Raw genomic sequence first — 16779 nt, 5'->3', positions numbered from 1 at the left:
GAAGTCCAGCTGAGCTAGTTTTCCTCATTTTTTTTCAGTTGAGCCTCTGATGAAGCAGTTGGTACTAAGCCCAACCAAGGGGAAAGCAGGCTCCTGCCTGCTGTCTTATGTTCACCCCTGGGTCGTGCTTGTTCAGTCATTCCGCCTGGTGTGGTTACCCATGGAAAGATGATTTCTCTTCTTTTTCAGTTCAGCTGTGCGTGCGTAGTTGGCTTTATGTAAGTTGAATGTCCGTATCACACGTCTTCTTTATACTACCTTCAAATTCAGGTTGATTTTGTCCTTCGAAACTTATGAAGCTTCACAAACCAGATGTCACCTTCAGCAGAAATGAGTTCCGTCTATGCCTCACGGGCCAGAAAGCGTAAATGATCCGAAACGCTCTGTGACTCCTCTTGGGCACCCATGGGTTGGTCACCGAAGGGCTCCTAGAAAACTGTCCGCCTGACTCACCTAGTGCCGTGTTAATACTGGCAGAAAGGATTAAGCATGATTGGGATTTCCATGTCGTATATGATTTCATCATCAAAATTGGGAGCCTCTCAACTGACGCATTCAAAGTGCCAGCACTGAGCGCTGGAAGCAGGACACTGAGGCCTGAAAGTAGACTGTGGCTCTGGAAGTCATCTTGTTCTTCCATTTACTTACAAATTTAAAATTCCCTAGCTCCTGAGCCTCTTTTAATTCCCTCCCAAGCCTTATTTCAGTAAAGATATGTATTGGCTCTTAGGATTGAGGGCATATTATTTTGTGGAGGCTGTTGAAGGTAGAGGCTGGGACTCCACCCCAGACCTACCCAATCCAACTCTCCAGAAATGGGATCTGGGCATCTGTTTTTTAACATGCTCTACCAGTGATTTAAGGTCCATACGCCAACATTTGAGAACCATTAAAATGGTGGTTATGGGTATGGTGTTGGAAGCCTCGGTTATTTCATCTATAAAATGAAGGTCAAACAGCTCATACATCACAGCTATTCTGAGGGTGAAGTGTGAGCACACGGAAAGGTCTTGGCCCAGTGCCTGACACATAGGAAGCGCTCGGTAAATGTTGTTGGTTGTTATCATTGCCATCGTCACACTCCTGAGTCTAAAAGGGAATCGCTGGTCAATGACCAGAACTGGGAGGAAAGAGGAAATGGCTTTGTCATCATAGTCTCAGATGTGAGGACACAAGGATTCGAAGTTCCTTTCTTACCAAATTGGAAATGACACAAGACTGTGTTTTGTCCCTAGTCTCTGGATATTTAAAGAAAGACCCTCCAGAGAGACAACAGGGCTCTAAAGCCTTCCAGCCTGATGGCCGAATCTAGCCTTGTCCTCAAGACAGGACTCCAAACAGCAGCCCAACCCAGTGGAAATGAAGCAGTCCAACTGGTCACATAGCAAGGGCAGGAAGAGGTGATTTAACTGAATTTTGCCTTCCTGGCCCAGTGAACGTTCACCGTGAGATGTCTTGGGTGTCTAGATGCAGAGGTTACTAAAGCGCAAATCATGAAACCATTGTTCTTCCTATCCAATGCCCCTAATCCTGTTGCATCCCACATCCCTTCAGGATGAATTCTGAGCTGCTTTTGGGTTTTGAGTTTGTTTTGTTTTTGTTTTAGAATGACATGCCACATTGACCAGCTGAACACTTGGTATGATATGAAAACCCATCAAGAGGTGACCAGCAGCCGCCTCTTCTCAGAAATCCAGAACACCTTGGGGACTTTCGGTCTGAATGGGTTAGACAGGCTTCTGTGCTTCATGATTGTCAAAGAGTTACAGGTGAGCTTTTTGGCATTCGTGCGTGTTTTCTGCTACCCTGGCGGAGAAGAGAGTAGTTCGTTTAACCTTTCTTTCGTGCTTTCCTAGACTGATATCAGGCATGTGTATATGACTCCTGTTAAATAGATAAGAACTGAGAATAAACTGGAGTTTGGCCAGCATAGTATTTTTATGGGTAGACTGTTCTTGTGAATTTCATCTTGGAAACCAGCAACTCCTCCTAACAGGGGTGTTTCTGATGGGAACTGGAAGTTGCTGCTTCCCTGTCATCCTATTTGTAGCGTTGTGTGAATGCAGCTAGTTTGTGTTCTGCATAGCATTTTAGTTAACTGGAGTATTTATTCATTATGTTTTGCTCTTCGATCATGCCTTCTTGTTTTAGAATTTCCTCAGCATGTTTCAGAAAATTATCTTGCGAGACAGAACTGTGCAGGATACTTTAAAAACCCTCATGAATGCCATCAGCCCCCTAAAAAGCATTGTAGGTAAGTGTTCTAAAACGAGGCTGAGGTAGAGAGAACACTGTAGCCTTTCCAAAGTTACTAAATAGAAAATCATATTTTAACCTTTCAGCAAATTCGAATAAAATTTATTTTTCTGCCATTGCCAAAACACAGAAGATATGGACCGCTTATCTGGAAGCTATCATGAAGGTATGTCGTGGGAGAGAGGGGAGAAACAAGGCTATGGTTTTTTAATTATTATTTTCTTGTAACTTGGTTGCCCAAAGAAAGCCACTTTTCTTTCTTTGGCCATCAAAACAAAAACACAACATTTCAGTTTGTCATTATTTCTAAGTTCTTTTGATCTTTGGCTGTTCTTGACTGTGCTTTTCATTGGCCTATTTATTGTTTTTCTTTCACTGAAGAAAACTTTCATTTTGAAATGACTTTTGGCAAGAGGTGCTTTCACAGAAGGAAATAGAAGTTTTCCTCCCTCAGCTATACTCCATCCTCATGTAACAAGTTCATTAATGAGCTGCTGTCAGTTTGCCACCCTAATCTGGACTGGCCTGAGTCTCACCTCTGTAGGAAGCCAAGAGAGATTACAGAGATGCTTAGAAGAGGCTTTGGAGGTTTCCCAGTGACTATTATGGACCACTGTTAGTTGTATCAATAATTGCTGGTAATTCAATAGTAGCCAAGTCTTGTGTCTAAATCACTGATCTTTACATTAAAACCCCCAAGGACCAATTTGTCTTTTTGTCTTGAATTAGGGAACCTGCAGTCACTAAATGGGCATAATAATCTGGAACAGCATGGAAATACTTGTGCTGTTCAACAGTGACAGCAGCCACTATCCACATGGAGCTGTTGGGCGCTTAGAACGTGGCTTGTGGGGAGTGAGGACCTGAATTTCAAATTTTATTTCATTTTAATTGTTTAAATTTAAACAACCACAGGCAGCCAGTGGCTGTTCTCTTGGTCAGTGCAGCTCTAGAGAAATCACAGAGAGAAAGAGTGACAGTCCAGAGCTCTCTAATAGGCGAACAAATAGGTAGAATGAGCTTATCACCTCCCAGGCTCCTTAACCTCTCCAGGATCTTATTTAAATAAGAACAAGTTGCATTAAACTGCATTTATTTCTTTTTCCATTTCCAGATTGGTATTTTCTAGGGAATCCTTGACATAGAGTATCTAGAATTAAGCAAGGAATTATATGGGCAGAGACAAGGTTGGAGGGACATTTTTGAGTGGCCTGGAAGAACCCACTGTTTTCTTGGCCTTGCCCTATTCTAATTTTTAAATAATAATAGTTTTCTGTTAATAAAAGGTTTCTTACTTACAAATAGCATTTTTTTGGATTCACTTTTATTTTCTTGACATAAGTAGAGTAGCCTCGTAAGAATAGTGATCGAAGGTAGTACATTTGAGGTCGTTTGACACTTTTAACTGTTATAAGGTCCATTGATCTAAATGATACCTTTTCTTCGCTCTTAGAGAAGACTACTCTTTTTTTTCCTTTCTGTGCTCCCAACAACTCAGAGGAAATGTGTTCATTTCTTCTTTATTGTTGCCATCATTACTAAACAACCTCCCTTCGTATTCCTCCTCTCCCCTTTACTAATCTTTTAGGGATAGCTTTTCTAGAAAAAAGAAGGAATTTACTGCATAAAAAGTTAGGGTATACTATTGACTTTATGATACCAACAAATTGAACTTGTCAGAGCCAGCTGAACTCTTACCTCAAACTGACCCAAAGATAATTCCCTAACACCTGACAGTCGCCATGGATACCTCCAAATATCCTTTATGCTCATCATTACTTGGAAATTACAATGGTTGATCCACTGTGTTAGCATAACTCCGGGTCACAAATCCATTCTTTTAATAGCTTGCGAATTACATTTTGTTACAATTGGCTTCCATTGTTATCCTGTATGTTTTATTTCGTACATTCAAAAGAATTATTCTGAGACAATGTCCATAGTCTTCGCTAGATTCCTTAAGAGGTCCAAGGTGCCAACAAAAGGTTAAGAACCTCCGGATTCGGGGTTATCATTGTTAGAAGGGCCTTCTTGGAAGATTGTATGTAGATTATTTTATTACCTAGATTATTTCTTGATCTGTAATCCTGAGTGATGTAGACAGGCTTATATTGACCGAATATTAGAGTGAAATGACATCCTTAGGACTTGAGAAATTTCAGTTTAGGACAAATAAAGGAAGTAGGGCTTCTCATTAGTGGGTACTGAACATGGAGAATTTATTCCAAAAGATCAAAAATAGAGCTTCAAAACACACACCTTTAATCCATGGACAATTGAGCATTAATGGATCACTTTGTAAACTGTTAGACGTCAGGGCTATTTTGAAGTTGGTGTACAGGAATCTCTCCAGACATTTCTTGAAGGGTCCTCTGCTCCGTTAGGGATGATGCTGGCCTTAGCCATAAAGGCAGTCCAGGAAATCCTTGAATTTTTCTTTATAATGTTGTGATCCTTCCAATAAAAGCTCGTCATCTTTTTGTCTGTCTCCTCGCTATCTGTTTGAAATCCTTGTGTAGTTTACCTGTTCTCTCTCTTGCTTGTTCACAGGTTGGGCAGATGCAGATTCTGAGACAACAGATTGCCAATGAATTAAATTATTCTTGTCGGTTTGACTCCAAACATCTGGCAGCTGCTTTGGAGAATCTCAATAAGTAAGTGCCGGCATTTGAAACAGCCAGCTGTGGGCCTGGATTGTTCATCATCGATTAGCATTCCAGTTTCTTGTTCAATACCTGCTCTTTTAAGTTCTTCTTGAGTGAGAAGGCTCTCTGAATTTACAGGCTTTCTTCCCATAGGTAATCAAATCTGTCTTGGTCTGTCTCTCTTTTTTTTTTCTTTTTTTTGATAGATTCATTTATTCAGCCAACATATATTGATCACTTAATACACACCAGACACCATGCTAGGTACTTGCACAGACTGAGAAGGCAATTATTACCAAAATCCACACCTGGCTTTCCACAGGACTGAGTCACTAATTCTTCTGAGGGCGGTGGAAGCGCACTGCTGCCCGGGTGTGTCTGTGAGAACGCGTCCTGGTGCACAGCCACACCCTTTACCTCTCCTTCAGCTTGCTCTCTTTTCGAGCCTCCTGCTTCAAGATAAATAATCTGTGCTTCTTGGTCACAAAGTCAGTGCTTTTGACAAAGTAGGTAGTGAAAGCAGTTCAGTCAATTCATAAAACTTTGAATGGTGAAAGCATTTGATTTGGGTGAACTCCAAAAGATAATGTAATTCTAGGTCAAATTTTCCATTTGTAACCAATCACAGGTAGGGAAATTGAGAATTAGAAGGATCAAGCCCTTGTTTTACAGGTGAGGACACTGGATCCCTGGAAGATCATAGCTTGTATTAACTGTTGTCTAGATTCATTTTATCTCTAATGTTTATCACTGTTGTTTTTGTTTTTGTTTTCCTTCACCTTCATCTAGGGCTCTCCTAGCAGATATTGAAGCCCACTACCAGGACCCTTCACTTCCTTACCCCAAAGAAGATAACACACTCTTATATGAAATCACAGCCTACCTGGAGGCAGCTGGCATCCACAACCCACTGAACAAGGTTAACGATTAAAATATATGATGGTGTGGTGGGGGATAGTGTGGTACCTAAGGCCATCTGGCCCAGATCGCTGTGCTCAGGTACTGGGAGGACCTGGTTCCCATCCTAGAGCCTCCCTTCTCTTGAGTTCCCGCCCTTTCTGGGCTCCCGTTTCCCACGTGTAATATGAGGATGATCACACCGTCCCTGCCTCACTCGGGGCTGTGGGAATCAAGTGATACAGTGTTTTGTCAGAACTCGTTGAAAAGTGAAAAGCGCTATATCTATAGGAGATGCGTTTTAGGTTTCTCTGCGGGTTGGTATTTGAACTGCAGCTAAATGGTGGCATTGATCCTTCTTGCCCAAAGATACTTCCCTCTGTGGCTGACAGTAATCACGATCATAGTCTGGGGCCACAAGTCCTTTTCTGCAATTGTGATCTCCATAAACCTCTGAGAACTGAAAGTTTTTTCCACAAGTTGGTGCCAGATCTCACTTGGTGCCAAAACCCGTCCCAAACTGACTCGTGGCTGTTTATACTCCTGTGAATTTTCATGTTTTGATGCCGAAATACTGATAACTTTCGTTACAGGTTGTTACCCTAGACTCTATATTACCTTTCTAAAATCTTTATTGTAATATGAAATTCTGAAATCTGTACAATCCCCTGGGTTTGGGGTAAAAAATTATGAACCTAAATAGCACCTAACATTTTGTAATTATGTGCCAAGCACTGTGTTAACCCCACGATGGGTGCTGTCACTTGATCTCAAAGCAGTCCCTTAAATGTGCCCTTGTTGGGGGAGGATCCTGAGGCTCAGAGGTTGATAACTTCCCAGGGCTCCACACTAGCCAGCGATGGAGCCTGGCAGTCTGACCAGAGCGGGCGCTCCTGGCCAGGATGCCACCCCACCTGCCAGGGAACCAGTCCAACAGGGAGGAGGGAGACGGCTGGGTGTGTTCTGACTGTACTTCTCTGCCCCGTGAACTGGGGTGATGCTACATCCAGAGACTGCTCTGTGGCATTGCCTGCGGGAAAGCCACTGGACAAAGAGACATCTGCTTACACGCCGCCACGCACTGCTCTGCGGGTCTTTCCTTCTTTCTTTCTCCCTCTTTCTCTTTCCCTCCCTCTGCCCTCCTTCCAGCTTTGCCTTGACTTTCTTGCTCATCGCCTTTTTCTCCCCTCCTTTTGTTGCTGACATTAACAGGATTCAGGGGGGAGGTAACTGCTAATCTAAGCAAAATTGTTCCCATCCCAACAGGGCTAATTGTCAAGTGGGTATCTGTTTGGTGGGGGAATGGTCAGTGGTAAATAAAACTCTGAAGGCAGCAAGTTAATGGAACCATCCTAGTTTTCAGCAGTCAGAAGAGCAAACAAATAAATGGCAGCTTCCCTTTGAAAGTGTGTTCTGTGGTATTGTGTGATGTGAAGAGCCCATCTCTTCCCTTCTCTTTCCAGATATACATAACAACAAAGCGCTTACCCTACTTCCCGGTTGTCAACTTTCTATTTTTGATCGCCCAGTTGCCAAAACTTCAGTACAGCAAAAACCTAGGTACTGTATGACATTTATTCTTTGCAGTAAGGAACAATAACAGTAGATTAACATCTAACCAAATAGCTCTTGGTATAGAATGCTATGTCACACATGAGGTCTTTCATAGTTAATTGCGTGTTTATAAAATCCATGTCTTTGGGCCTCTGAAATATGATGCAGACGGTGGGTTTAATATCAACCAAGTATAATCCACCTTTAATTTACAGTGGCTGATTATCCAACTTGTAAAATGTGTGGGACCTTTGCTTCTCTCTTCTTTAAGGAGCTGATTATGGTGGGAAAGAAACTTCTTTTTGGTTAATGTTCTTTCAGCAAGTGTCATGTGCCTACTGTGTATCTGGAACTTTGGTATGAAGAGTAAAAATATGGTTACATACAGGAGACTAATCCAGGGATATCCAGTACTTTATTTTTGAAAATACTTGATACAAACAATAGATACCAAAGGCTATCAGTATATTTGTCCTGTCCAAGGATATAACCCAATGTTTTTTTGTCATTGACTTTATCTTGAACATTTTTATAACATTCCCGGGTATTTCCTCTGTCTCCAAACTTTATATCTAAGTAGAGATTTTTAGAGTCTGCTGTAGAGTTTAATTTACTCTGAAAGTATTGTAAGAGCTTTTCCATGAATGTAACTGTATACTTTTTTTAACCAGCAATTCCAAAATATATTTCTTCCTTCAAGTATTTCCCTTCCTATTCCAAAAGGTTTTTTTTTAGGATAAAGATGTGGATTCTCTGTAAGGTTTTTATTCCCTCATTCAAAAAGATTCCTTGATTCCAGACACAGCCCCAATAACAATACCTGTTACAGCCACAGAATGCAGGGCATGGTGGCGCCCAGTAAGTCCTTGCCATAAGAGGGAGGGAACACGTGTGTGTTTGGATTCTGGCTTCATGACTTAGCACCTGTGTGACTTTGGCCAAGTTACTTAACCTCTCAGGCCAAGCAGATTTCAAAAATACCTATGACAGTACCTCTCACAGAGCAAATGCTTATCTGATGCTGGATCCTTTTCTGTATGTTGGTCAAAATCAATGTAAAGAACCATCCCAAGATGGACTTAAAAGTTCATCTCAAGATTCAGAGATTCATGACCTCCTTCTCTTGTCCCTGTGTTATTACAAAATAAGAATATATGCTTCTTTATAATGGTGAGTTGTCAGTGCATGAAGATACCTTGTTTTCATTAAGACGGTTTGTTCAGTGGTCTCGTTCTTAGGTAATATTTCTTTCATTGCATGTATGGTTAAGGTCAGGCTCCTTGATTATACAACTCCTTATGGGAAATATGTCACTATTCCAGTGGAATAGTGATAGTGGAAGATCAGAATTCCCAAATCTTTAAACAAAACAGAACAAAACTGTTAAGTGTCTTAGAAATGTATGTATACCTGACTACAGTTCTTTTTTTTTTTAATATTTATTTATTTATTTTGGCCGTCTGGGTCTTAGTTGCAGCACGTGGGATCTTCATTGCGGCATGTGGGAACTTTTTAGTTGCGGCATGCAGACTCTTCAGTTGTGGCATGCTGACTTCTTAGTTGCGGCATGCTGACTTCTTAGTTGCGGATCTAGTTCCCTGACCAAGGATCAAACCTGTGCCCCCTGCATTGTGCCCACTCTACCACCAGAGAAGTCCCCTGGCTACAGTACTTTTCATGAATTAGGCTGATGTGTTAAGTCGGGGATCAAATTAAAGAAAAGCAGGACTGAGGAAGGAACATCAGCATGTTTGTGGACCCTAAAAACATTTATTTAACCTTGTAAGCATTGTTCTCAAGACTGATCTGACAAACGCACGCCTGCATTGGTCTTTTAAGGAAGAATCTCTGTGGTGCTCATTCAGAGGAAGTTTTTGTTGTAAACATCACTTTTGTTCTCCACCTGGAAAGGATTACTTCTCCATGTTCTGAGTATGGCTAGAGTCTTTTGCAGTGGGCATTGAGTAATTTGGAATTGCCAAGGCCTGGGTTAGGTAACTTGTTTTGGCATCTTAAGTAAGTTTTTCCAGTCTTCACAAAAACCCAAATATGGGATCTGCGGCTCTGTCTGACCAGTTTAACTTTCTAATCAACTGCCAATCCTTTTCGCAAAGTGGTTGTACCATTTTACAACCCATCAGCATTTGGCCATCTCAGTCTTTTTAATGTGAACCATTCTAATGAGTGTGTATGGTATCTCATTAGAGTTTTAACTTGCCTTTCCCTGATGATTAATGATGTTGAGCACTTTTTCAAGTGCTTTTTGGCCGTTCTTTATATCTTTTTTGTTTGTTTGTTTCTTTATATTTTTCTTTGTTAAGTGTCTGTTCAAGTCTTTTGCCTATTTTTAAATTGGGTTGATTGCCTTTTTTTAAAATTAATTAATTTATTTTTATTTTTGGCTGCGTTGGGCCTTTGTTGCTGCGCACGGGCTTTCTCTAGTTGTGGCGAGAAGGGGCTACTCTTGGTTGCGGTGCACGGGCTTCTCATTGCAGTGGCTTCTCTTGTTGCAGAGCATGGGCTCTAGGCGTGCAGACTTCAGTAGTTGTGGCATGCGGGCTCACTAGTTGTGGCTCACGGGCGCTAGAGCACAGGCTTAGTAGTTGTGGTGCACGGGCTTAGCTGCTCCACAGCATGTGGGATCTTCCCGGACCAGGGCTTTAACCCACGTCCTTTTGTTTTGTTTTGTTTTGTTTTCAACATTGTGGTCTGTCTCCTGTTCCCCATACAGCCATTCAGGCAGAAGGTCAAGGTCTCCAGATTTGGGCAGAAATCCTTAGTGAAAAGGCCAGCTTTGGCACTCACTCACTCACTTGACATATTTCCTTCTTCGACTGTCCTGATTTCTGCACGTTCTTTTCTTGTGTAACATTTAACCTTGTGTTTAAAGATACTTTTAAAATCTTATCCAGCATTTTGAATGTTTTCATTTAAGAGAGTACTTCAAGGTATTTAGTATGCCATGCTGCCATTAACAGAAGCCGATTCTAGGCAATTTTTATTTCCTCATTTACGTTTATCTATATCTTTAAATTTTCTACAGTTGCATCCATTAATTATATAATCCAGAAGAAACAGTGATGGTAATTATAAAAATTAGTACCCATTTTAGGATGTTGAATCCTTCAGGCCACTAGAAGCCTCCACCAAATCCTGGGCCTAATTCAAAACGTAGTCCTGGATTATCATTCCCTCACGTAATCACCTGCCAGTGATGATGTGGGCCCCAGACGTTTTGACATTCACGAACATTCATACTAAATGAATGTTGCCTAAGGCAAGCAGTTCGCTTGGTGGTAATTTGTAATTTGTCGGTCCTTGCAGGCATGGTCTGCCGAAAACCTGCCGACCCTGTGGATTGGCCGCCACTCGTGCTGGGACTGCTCACCCTGCTGAAGCAGTTTCATTCCCGGTACACAGAACAGTTCCTGGCATTGATCGGCCAGTTTATCCGCTCCACAGTGGAGCAGTGTACAAGGTACAGAAGGCCAACCAGGAAAAAATGGAATTGATGTTACAGAATGGGCTGGGAACCTCGCATGGCAAATTCCTCTTATCATCCCCCTAGTAGAGACAGGAACTGACTGCTCACCTGGCTCTGTAAAGCAGGTCGGGGCACATCTCCTTGTTTGGGGCAATTAAAGGTGTGCCCATCCTTAGTCACTCTGCCGAGGAGCCCTGGGAGCACGCACTGTGAATGCGTCATAACCACCATCAGCAAGCTCCGTGGGGAGAAAGTACAGGCCTGCCCCTCTGCATCCTGGACACTGTGCTCAGACCTCAGTGAGCCTGTGTCTTCCCACTGGGCCACTGCCCAGGGATGGCTCCACCCTCCAGTGGAGTGTCAGGGAGCACCTCGTGGGCAGCATAGCCCGAGTTCCTGGTGTGTAATGGAACGAATTGCATGGAAGTTCCTACGTGATATAAAGCTTGTAAACCTTTAGTTCTCCCCTCCCCCACCCCAAATGTGGCTTTTCTGGGAAGAAACAAGTTATTTGCATGAGATGCTGGGTCCTGAGTCTCCTTCTCTGCTACCCTAAAGGGTCAGCAGGCACCATGTGGTGAAGCCCCGTGTAGGCCGTTCAGAGAAGTTTGATTCCATCCTCCGGGCTGTGTTCTGAAGACAGGCCAGCAAGATCTGGCTTGCTGTGACTCAGGAGGAGGTGCTGTAGATGTGCCTCTACTTTGGCTTCATTTAGTCATCTGTCGTTTTTTTAGTCTTTCAGTATTTTGACTGAGGGTCCACTGTGTACAAAGCAGTTAACTGATCCAGACTGTTCTCTGTTGCAGCCAGAAGATACCAGAAATGCCTGCAGATGTTGTGGGTGCCCTTCTGTTTCTGGAGGATTATGTTCGGTACACAAAGCTACCCAGGAGGGTAAGCAGTAGATAAAGAACAATATTAATGCCCTTTTTGTAGAAAGATGGTATGAAGCATAGCCTTGGACCCATGAGGAATGAAGTCCAGAGGCTCATTCCCAGTGGACACCTCTGAGCCCCTCGCCCTGCTCTACCCCCGGCTCGGCTCTAAGATGTTCCCCCTCCTCCACGTGTTCAGTGCTTTGCGAGAAGACAGGGTTGAACACAGCTTCCTCCCTCTTCTTGCCCTCTACCACACCCTCCTCCGGTCTGCAGCTCAGCCTGTTGAGGAGGAGCTAAGATGAGCTCCAGGGGAGAATTCCTTAAGGGGTCGGGGTAGAGAATGATTGTGTGCTTCATTTTTCATCTCTACAGTAACCTGCTTCCCACAGCAAGTTTGGCTAAGTTCACACCATGGTTGAAGTGCTATACAACCACCGTTTCCAAAAATGACAGATTACTTTCCACCTCCTAAGATACTCTTTTCTTTTCTCAGTAGTAATTCCACTTTGGTAAGTTTTAGTTGAGAGTGGAGAGCTTGACCCTGAAATATAAAAAAACCTTCAATAGATGCTGAAAAGCCATTCTGATTTTGAAAAATTAGTAGGTTAGGAATCAAAGTTACTTTTTTATAACAAAAACCAAAGATGATGCTTTTAAAATTAACTAGCAAGGTCAGACTTAATTCTAAGTGCCACTGGCATTCTCATCAAGGTCAGGACGATAAGAGTTACATGGTGATGCTGATGCTCACTGCTGCTTTTGTTGTACAGGTTCCAGACAATAGAATAGGAAATGAAAGATTTAAAATGCATAATGAAAAGAAGACAAATTTGTTTTGAGAATGAATTTGTCTTCCTTGAATACCCAGTAGAAACTTGTGGAAAACTATTAAAACAATAAGAATTCAGAAAGTAAGCTGATTACATAATATAAAAAGTGAATACACTAATAACCAATTCAAAACTATAATGTGAAAAAGATCCTATTGACAGAATTAGCAAGGAAATAACATAGCCAAGAATAATAAACTCTGTAAGAGATATGAAAGAATATTTAGGAAAAAACTATAAAATTTTGAAGTCCACATTTCTGAATGAGGAAACTCAAGTATTAGTTCTTTCTAGTTTATAATCTTATTGCAGTTATAATCAAAATCCCAGATAATGTTTATAAGTTGGAGGGGGGTTAGAATTTTTTAAAATTTCATAGAACTGGGCTTCCCTGGTGGCGCAGTGGTTGAGAGTCCGCCTGCCGATGCAGGGGACACGGGTTCATGCCCCGGTCCAGGAAGATCCCACATGCCGCGGAGCGGCTGGGCCCGTGAGCCATGGCCGCTGGGCCTGTGCGTCTGGAGCCTGTGCTCCACAACGGGAGCGGCCACAACAGTGAGAGGCCCGTGTACCGAAAAAAAAAAAAAAATTCATAGAACTTAGGCTAAAGCGGAACATCCTATATATAACACCAAAGGAGGAAGCCACAAAGGATTTAGAGATTTCATCTCTTATAAGTGCTGAATGTAATGAAACAATTCTCTGTCAGATGTCTCAAAATTTTTTTTTAAAAATTGGGAAAACTATTAACAAAAGAACTTTTTTTTTCTAACTTATAGTGTGCTCTTCTAGATCAATAAGAAAAAGATAACCAATCCAACCGAAAAAAAAAAAAAATGGGAGCTTTCAGGAAACAGGCAGTTTTCAGGAAAAGAAATACAAGTGGCCAGTAAACATTTGTGAAGATGTTCAACCTTACATTAAAGGGACATGAATCAAAGTAACAGTAAAATGGGTAAAAAGTAAAATGTTGGGCGTCCAGTGCTTGGGAAAGTTTCAAAGAAATGGGAATTCTCAGTACTATCAATGGGAATGTAAATTTGCTTATCTCTGGAGAGGGCAATTTGACTTTATCTATTTAAAAAACTTTTGTAATATCTTACTGATCCCAGCAATTCCACTGCTAGAAATTTACCTGCTGGGTATATATGCAAAAGTTCACCAAGATGTACATGTAAGGATATTCAGAACATAAAATTTAGCAGAAGGACAGAAAATTATGTGATTCTAGTTTTGAGTGTGTGTGTGAGTGTGTGTAAACTGGAAGAATTTGATACAAAATAATTAGCAGTTTTAGTTTTCTCATAAGGAATTGAGATTAGAGATTATTCCTTTTTTATACTTCTCTACATTTGCTAAATTTTCTCTAATTAGCAGGTGATAACTTTATAGTCAGAAAAAAATTAAATACTGCTCTTAAAGACTACCAATTTCTAGTGCTTGGAGATCACCTAGTTCTACATTCCACCCCATTTACCCAGTCCCACCCCTCTGAGGGCTTCCCCAGCACAGTTAAGGAATGCCTGCCTTTGAGGGTCTTCCTCCTCTGGCCTCAGTCACTTGCCAGATGTCCCGTTCTGGCAAGTGACTGAGGTTGGCCATCAGTTAATTATGAGGTGACCTGAGACTACTTCTTAGTACTTCCCAGAGGCATGCGCATCCTTGCAGATCCAAGTGCCTTTAAGAGCCAAGGAGCTCACGTCTGGGGCGGGGGTGGGGGGACAGGGAGCTGTATAGCATCCCTTTAGATGTCAGCAGTGCCAAGAAATTAGACACCAGCAGTAGGACACCAGAAGCAGAAGGTGGCGGTTTCAATTAGTGGCCCAGTATTTCCCTGTGATTCACCTTGCTCCAAAGGATGTCTTCGTGTCTTTAATTTTCATATGGAAAAATTTGAATTGCTTCTTATAACACTATGAAAGTTAACTCTTATTTTTTTTAGGTTGCTGAAGCACACGTGCCTAATTTCATTTTTGATGAGTTCAGAACAGTCCTGTGACGTTTTTTGACTTCTGCGTCTTCAATGGAAGGATTATCCTTAAATCTTCCCACCGTCACTAAAATGAACTTGGAAATGAAAAGAAACTCAACTGCTCAAAGAACTGCATTTTTTCCCTTTATTGTGGGAAACGTCAGACGTTCTGAGTAAGATGTATTTCACGGAACTAATTAATATTGTTTAAATCATGGTATTATATACAATTTATATCATGTAGAAGCAGAACACATTTTGTACTGCCTCTTATAAATGCTGAGTGTAATTGTTGTGTATAAATCCATTTAGTTTTATGTTCTAGAGAACTATTTGTGCAACTCCAGATTTTCAGTAAAATAGTACTGCCAGTACCCAAAGTCATCCTTCTGCCTATGATTCAAAAACCACATATTCACCCTGCAAAAAACCTCGTCTGGAAGGTAAGAGAGGAGCCTGGTAGGTCCAGTGTTGTGTCCATGGTCACATCCACGACAGGCTGGCAGGCACATGGGGACCAGAGAGACTAGTAGCAGATGCAGAGACCATGCAATCCGTGGACCACGTACCATGGAAGTTTGTTCATGTCTGAGGCTCAATGTCCTCTTCCAATCCAGATACCTTGGGGGTTCCCTGCAGCCCTTCTGTAGGACTCCCCAACTTCAGCTGCTCCTTCCTCAGCAAGCCCTGAGCCCCACCCCAAGTCCCCACTCCCTTTTTTTTTTTTTATAACAGCTTAGCCATTAGCTTTTAACTCCTCCAAAATCCTAAATCACTTCTGAATGAAAATTACCCTGAAAGAGGAGCTGCCATCCTCTTGTGGCGATTTAGATAAGAGTAAGAAAGGTGTTTTAACTCTGACTGTATAGCTATGTCCTCTGGAGAGGAGAGGTACAAGCAAAGAAGCAAACAAAAAACACCCAGTATCTGAAATGTGCTTGACAGTCAGTTAGCAAATAGTAAGAAAAGCAGCATTAATTTGTAGTCAGGAGGCAAAGCTTGAGTCCTGATTCTGCCACTAGTTAAACTTTGTCCCAAGGTAGCCTACTGGCATCATCTATAAAATCAGGGCTAATGATTTCTCTGGTTCCCTTCAGTTTTCTGATTTTATGGTAAGTTATTTCTTTTGTCAGAAGGTCTCAAATCCTAAGATACTGGAAGAGAAAAAAAATGACTTTATATGCTTCATTTCACCATCATTGTAGAAAGGATTTTAAAAAGCATCTAGTCAGCAGAGGGAAGCAGAAGGCTTATCAGCCCAGCTTGGTGGAAACCCAGGGAGGAATTTTAAAAGTGAACTGAAAGTTGCCTGGCATGTAAGGAGTTTGGGAGTCTCACCCACCGAAGCTGACACGTGAACTCAGCCGGTAAGTCTGTGGCCATCGTACGTCCACTTCTCAAAACTATCTTGCTGTTTCTCATTTGTAATCAGATGCACTGCAGTAACTGCATGAAATGAGAGCTTTAGTTCTCTGTGAAAATGTTCCCCGCATAGAAAGCCAGCTGCTAATAAAAAGGTGAGATCTAAGAAAGTGTATTTTTAACCAGACAATTGAAGTGTATGATTTATCAGAGGGGAATTTCACAAAACCAAGCAAATGAGTCCACATACACTGTCCTAAAACAAGGTGAAGTGATCTGGCTAGTGAAAAATTTCCTCAACTGAAAAAATTTCAACTTAAAAGTTGAACAAGAGAAATGTTAATTATAAAAGCTTTATTTTATAAATAAAATTTTAGCCCTAATCGTTAGAATCTGAAGTAGTTACTTAAAATTCCTGGTTGTATTTTACTGCTCTTTTAATGGAAGCAATTTACTTTAGTGATATTTGGGGATTTACTTAAGTCTCATGATACCCTTCTGAATGTCCATAATCTCTTCAAATGTACTGTAAACTCAGTAAAGTCTGGCTGATTTTAAGGCATTATGCCAGATATTGCAAGTGCTTATTTGTTCATTCACTGTTTCTTGAAATAAGCCTAGCCTGGCTTATTAATGTCACACAGTGGAATTTATATAAAGCCCTCGATTGCCTTTCCAAGAACTCAGATATTTTCCAAGAACTCAGAAAAGAACCTTATCCAATTGCATAAGTGAGGAAAGACAGGTGGATAGATGAGGAAAATAAGGTCCAGAGATATTAAGGCAACTTCCCCAGCGTCAGGAGTTATTTAACAGAATAGGTTTCCCTCCACATTTTCCACCCCACTTTGGTTTCTTTTTCATGAAGTTACGTAAAGAAGTCCACAGCACGAGGCAAAAA

General features: G+C 41.6%; 1 protein-coding gene across 5 annotated transcripts in view; it reads left to right on the top strand.

Annotated features, from left to right (window-relative positions):
- Nucleotides 1-16051, top strand: part of WASHC5 (WASH complex subunit 5) — a 53843-nt gene extending 37792 nt beyond the window's left edge. For 3 of the 5 annotated variants that reach the window (XM_004265324.3, XM_033419814.2, XM_033419813.2), the window contains 9 exons: nucleotides 1607-1769; nucleotides 2152-2254; nucleotides 2343-2422; nucleotides 4807-4910; nucleotides 5691-5820; nucleotides 7262-7358; nucleotides 10677-10830; nucleotides 11643-11730; nucleotides 14487-14890. In XM_004265324.3, coding sequence (XP_004265372.1) covers nucleotides 1607-1769; nucleotides 2152-2254; nucleotides 2343-2422; nucleotides 4807-4910; nucleotides 5691-5820; nucleotides 7262-7358; nucleotides 10677-10830; nucleotides 11643-11730; nucleotides 14487-14543 — 976 coding nt within the window. In that variant the 3' untranslated portion in view covers nucleotides 14544-14890. Of the gene's footprint in view, nucleotides 1-1606; nucleotides 1770-2151; nucleotides 2255-2342; nucleotides 2423-4806; nucleotides 4911-5690; nucleotides 5821-7261; nucleotides 7359-10676; nucleotides 10831-11642; nucleotides 11731-14486; nucleotides 14891-15721 lie in introns of those variants that run through there. The other 2 variants (XR_004480960.2, XM_033419815.2) reach the window with 2 other exon arrangements.
- Nucleotides 16052-16779: the final 728 nt, after the last annotated feature.

Source organism: Orcinus orca, chromosome 17 (genome assembly GCF_937001465.1).
Source record: "Orcinus orca chromosome 17, mOrcOrc1.1, whole genome shotgun sequence".
NCBI lineage: Eukaryota > Metazoa > Chordata > Mammalia > Artiodactyla > Delphinidae > Orcinus > Orcinus orca.
Note: the sequence above shows the minus strand (reverse complement) of the source record. Positions and strands in the feature narration are given on the sequence as shown.